Here is a 5,060-nt window from a genome sequence, read left to right as displayed (position 1 = left end):
TATCCGAGGACCACCTCCTGACTTGATGCTTTATATCCGAGGACCACTTCCTAATCACAGAGTGTCAGCCTCCCTCGCTCACTGCTCAGGGTGGGATGGAGAGGGGCCGAGGATGCACACCGAGCAGGACCATGACTACCTGTTGACCACTCTATCTCCAGCACCCGGTGCAGTACCTGGCACCTGGTGGGGGCTCAGTAAATATCTGTTGGATGATTGAATGAGTGGCATCAGCAGGTAGAAATCTAGAGAGCAGGAAGCAAGGTGTGGTAGACAAGGTAAGTCAGACCTGGCTTAGATCCCAGCCTTTGCTCCTTCCCAGCTGTGTGACCTTGGGCAGGTCGCTTCTCTGAGCTTCAGCTTCTGCCTCTGTGAGACAGGGATGAGAGCAGCCACCTTGAGGAATTACTATGAGGTTAGAGGAAGGCCACTTAGTAGGTGCTCAATAAATAATAGCTATTCCTTCCTCCGTTTATTTAGTCCCACGTCCTGCCCTCACACCACGGACCATCACAGTGAGTTGCAGGCACGTCCAGTGTCCTGTGTTTCATTTTCCTTCACACTCCCCAAAGACAGACGTATTTCTTGACATTCATTGATTAGAAAGAGATTGGTGGGTGAGAAAAGAAAGCCTGCAGTTTTGGGGGGTAAAATTCCAGCTCAGGAATGAATCTGTTCTGAGGTTTATACTTTGGGAGAAATTCCCAGGTATTGCTTCCCCCGGAGGAAACACGTGGAGATGTGTTATTATAGATCCGGTTTGGCGCGAGACTGACTGGTGGTGTTACCCTTCAAACAAGAGCTGCCTTCGATGATGGCGCTCAAGTGACTTACATGCTCGATTTTATTTCATTCTTAGCTGCCCAGGAAAGTAAGTATTACAACTCGGATTCAGAGATGATGAAAATGAGGCTCCTAGAGGGCAGAGGCTGATGTCACACAGATATTAAGTAGGAGAGCTAGATTCAGACCCAGACATGTCTAGGCTTCTTACCCTGGGGTCTGGATTGTAGGGAGCCCTTGAGCCCCTTGAAGTTGTGTGCAAAACTCTGAAGGCACATGCGATTCTCAAAACTTTGTGTGTCAGTGTATTTTTCTAGGAGACAGCCCAGTACTTTTGTTAGTTCCCAAAGGGGTCAGTGACACCAAAGTCGTTCAGGAAAACCCTCCTTCAGAGACAGGTCTATCTCCACTGCTCTACACTGGGGAATAGCTAGTGCCTGGAGAAGGGAAGTGACTTGCTGAGCAAGGAAACAGGGACACGTTAATGTGTACCGACTCAACAGATGTTAACTGGATGGTTGCTTACACAAGGCGTCAGTAAAGGATCTGGTGATTCCTTCAAGCTCCCATCCATTTGTCCATTTGTCTATCCATCCTTCCATCCATTACACAAATATTTTTGCGTGTCTTCTCCATGTAGCATGGTATGGAAGAGCAGGCTTTGAAGTTACATTTCTTGGATTCTAATCCTAGATCCACTGTTTACCAGCCATGTAAGACCTGGGGTGAGTTTCTTAACCTCTCTGTGTCTCCTTTGTCTCATCTGTAAAATGGGGATAATAATAGAATCCACTTCCCAAGGTTGTTGTGAAGATGAAATGGGTGACTTTATGGAGGGGTCTTAGAACAGTGCCGGGCAGAGTAAACACTATATGAGTTGTTTTTACTGTTATGGTTGATACTCTTGTTATTAGTTTTCTTACTAGGAATGCGCCAGGTTCTGGGAATGTAACGATGGGTCATACAGACGATATTCAACCTTCATGGAATTTACATGCCAGGGAACAAGGAAGATGATGATAACTATGATTCATTGAGTGTTTCCCTGTACCGAGCTCTGCACGAAGCACTTAATCTATATTTTCCCTTCTCATTCTCAACACCTCCCTTCGTAGACAGTGCTGTTATGACCCTTTCCATTTTACGAAGAAACTGAGCTCAGAAAGGTCCAACTGCTTAGGACTCCATAGCCCAAGGTCTAACCATTACAGTCCACCCCATTTTACCAGAATGGAGGCTGGAGCTAGCAGACTCACGGACTTGATTCTTCAGTCCTTTGGTCAAATGGCTGTCTGTGCCTCTAGCTGTGGGGTGGCCGGTCCTGGCCTCATTGGTCTCTCTCCTCCTGTCTTAGCAGATGAAGAATGTTCCACCACAGACCATCCCTATAAGAAGCCCTACATGGAGACGTCGCCCAGTGAAGAGGACCCCTTCTACCGCTCCAGCTACCCCCAGCAACAGGGCCTGAGCGCCTCCTACAGGACAGAGTCAGCCCAGCGACAGGCCTGCATGTACGCCAGCTCTGCCCCGCCCAGTGAGCCGGTGCCCAGCCTGGAAGACATCAGCTGCAACACGTGGCCGAGCATGCCCTCCTATGGCAGCTGCACGGTCACCGCTGTGCAGCCCATGGACAGGCTACCCTACCAGCACTTCTCTGCTCACTTCACCTCGGGGCCCCTGGTCCCCCGGCTGGCCGGCATGGCCAACCATGGCTCCCCGCAGCTTGGAGAAGGAATGTTCCAGCACCAGACCTCAGTGGCCCACCAGCCTGTGGTCAGGCAGTGCGGACCTCAGACTGGCCTCCAGTCCCCAGGTAGCCTTCAGCCCTCTGAGTTCCTTTACTCTCACGGCGTGCCGAGAACTCTGTCCCCGCATCAGTACCACTCTGTGCACGGAGTCGGCATGGTGCCAGAGTGGAGTGACAACAGCTAAATTAAGGCCTGCTTCTGAATGGACATTCGCTCGAGAGAGAGAGGAGCGCGAGGGAGAGAGACGGTAGCCGAGAGAACCCCGTGGACAAGATCCTTCATGTCACCCCGTGTTCACGTCTGCTCTAGAGACCCCCTGGACACTGATCTGATCAGTCGCTTGAAACCACAGTTCAAAAAATGTGACTTTGTTGTTCTGTCTCAAAACTTAAAAAACAAACAAAAAAAGATGAAGCCCATGACCGCCACGCCCATCAGCCGGCCACGTTCACACCACCTCCGCAAGTCCTCCCGATTCCTCCTTTTGGTCTCCGGAGAATCTTGCCTCATCGAGTGTTTCATCCTGAAGCGTAGTTGGAGCCTTTGCCTGTCTTGGTGTTAATGTTGACATTGTTATATAATAAATAATAATATATTTTTTCTTTCAATTTTCTTAATGGGACCCAGTCCCTTCTTTTGGGGGAGGTCTGAGGCAAGTATGTGTCAAATTATGTACTTGTGGGGTTCCCCTCGAATATGCCACCCCTCAAATCTAAATTCGCCACCCTCCCCTTGACTAAGAAATTACCTACCTCTGCCATGCGATTTCTCTGAACAGGTCTCCTGGGTCCCACCTTTTCTCCGATTTTCTCCCACCTTCCCCACCATCGCGGAGCCCAGTTTTGCGATCTGTTTAGCAGCACAGTCAGGATGACGTTGGGCTCCATCTGGGGTCCTATCTTCCTCAGTCCTCCTGTTTCCAGCCGTCTGTCGCTAAAACGTGGCCTATAGCTTCCCGACCGGAAGGCTCGCTTTGAAAAACTTAAAAAGCCCGGGTTTCCATGCGGGCAGAACTGTGATAAGGAGCAAGCTCTGTGCTGACAAGAGTTGTGACAAAGCCAAAATAAATATTCGTCCCGATAGAAAAACGCCAGCCCCCGCTTCCAAACCTCCAGTCTGGATGCAAAGAAACAGCCACCATTCCTAGGGAAGAGGCAAGACGTGCTCGCCCATCAGGTCTCTCCAAAGAAACCGCCCCGACACCAAATGCCGACGCCAAACTGTGGTTATTGAAAACAGAAAACAGTATAAAAAAGTGTGTAAGTAAAACGTTATTGCAGGGTTCTTCAGATGTAATATTTTACTGGTACTATTTATTTATAAATAGGAGTTCTAATTAAGTAATAACATGAAATGAAATCCAGCATGGGAGCTGGCCAAGAGCTTTTTAATTTTATTGATACTCAAAACCAAGTTTGCGTTTTTTTTTTTTTCTCTTGAATGTGCTTTGCTTTCTTGATTAAAAAAAAATTTTTTTTAACTGACCCTAATAAAGAGAACAGGGTAATATGTGAAGCTGAGTGTGTCCAAGTACGTGAGAGTGTGTGAGTATGTTTATGTGAGTGTCCTTATGCGATTATGTCTTTTTATGTTGCTAAGGGGGGGAGGGCAAGAATTAAGTACTCGCTCCGTATATTGTGTGCCAATTAATGCCTAATAAATACCATGTGCTTAAAAAAGTACAAGGGACTTGAACCCCATTTTTTTTTCCTGTTCTTTCTGCTGAGTAAGTAGAGGGGAAATCGGGCAGAGGAAATAGGAAAGAGTTGTCTTTCATGTGGGTTCTTCGCCCCATCTGCTTTCTCCTGCTGGTCTCATGGATATTTGGAACCCGTTGTATTTGAGTGTGGTGGAGCTAATATATTTATCCACTGGCTGATATTCCTGGAATGGATTCATTTGTTTTAATTGAATTCGTATCAGCATTGGAAAAGAAAAATCGTCAGGAATCCCAACTGATCAGAAAATGATATTGGTCAGGCCATGTGGACCACCCAATCGTTGGTTTTCTGCAGGATCTCTTTCTTCGAATTGCTTGCTGGCATCAAGTGTTTTAGAGGTCGCTTGGCGAGCAACTTTATGGACCCTCAATGGAGATTTACTTAAAACCCACACATTTAGAATTTGTGCGTTTGTCCTGTATAACTCCTACGGGGCAGAATAGAGCAGCAAATTGGTGAGTAAGTTAGTACTGCATTTTTTTTCTTTTTTCTAAAGGAAGCATTTGATTTATCCATTGCTTTCTCTCTCTCTCTCTCTTTTTTTTTTGTTGAGGAAGATTAACCCTGAGCTAACATCTGCTGCCAATCCTCCTCTTTTTGCTGAGGAAGACTGGCCCTGAGCTAACATCCATGCCCATCTTCCTCTACTTTATATGTGGGACACCTACCACAGCATGGCTTGCCAAGCGGTGCCATATCCACACCCGGGATCCTAACCTGGCGAACCCCTGGGCTGCCGAAGCAGAACGTCTGAACTTATCCACTGCGCCACTGGGCCGCCCCCCTGCATTTTTTTCTATTTTTATCA

The 5,060-nt window shown here is 47.5% G+C and overlaps 1 protein-coding gene across 3 annotated transcripts in view; it reads left to right on the top strand.

The window, feature by feature from the left end:
* Window positions 1-4,205, top strand: part of TBX5 (T-box transcription factor 5) — a 45,204-nt gene extending 40,999 nt beyond the window's left edge. For 2 of the 3 annotated variants that reach the window (XM_046638913.1, XM_046638914.1), the window contains one exon: window positions 2,138-4,205. In XM_046638913.1, coding sequence (XP_046494869.1) covers window positions 2,138-2,715 — 578 coding nt within the window. In that variant the 3' untranslated portion in view covers window positions 2,716-4,205. The remainder of the gene's footprint in view (window positions 1-2,137) is intronic. The other variant, XM_046638915.1, reaches the window with a different exon arrangement.
* The last annotated feature ends 855 nt before the right edge of the window (window positions 4,206-5,060 follow it).

The sequence above is a fragment of the Equus quagga genome, chromosome 15 (genome assembly GCF_021613505.1).
Source record: "Equus quagga isolate Etosha38 chromosome 15, UCLA_HA_Equagga_1.0, whole genome shotgun sequence".
NCBI classification, from domain to species: Eukaryota; Metazoa; Chordata; class Mammalia; order Perissodactyla; family Equidae; genus Equus; species Equus quagga.
Note: the sequence above shows the minus strand (reverse complement) of the source record. Positions and strands in the feature narration are given on the sequence as shown.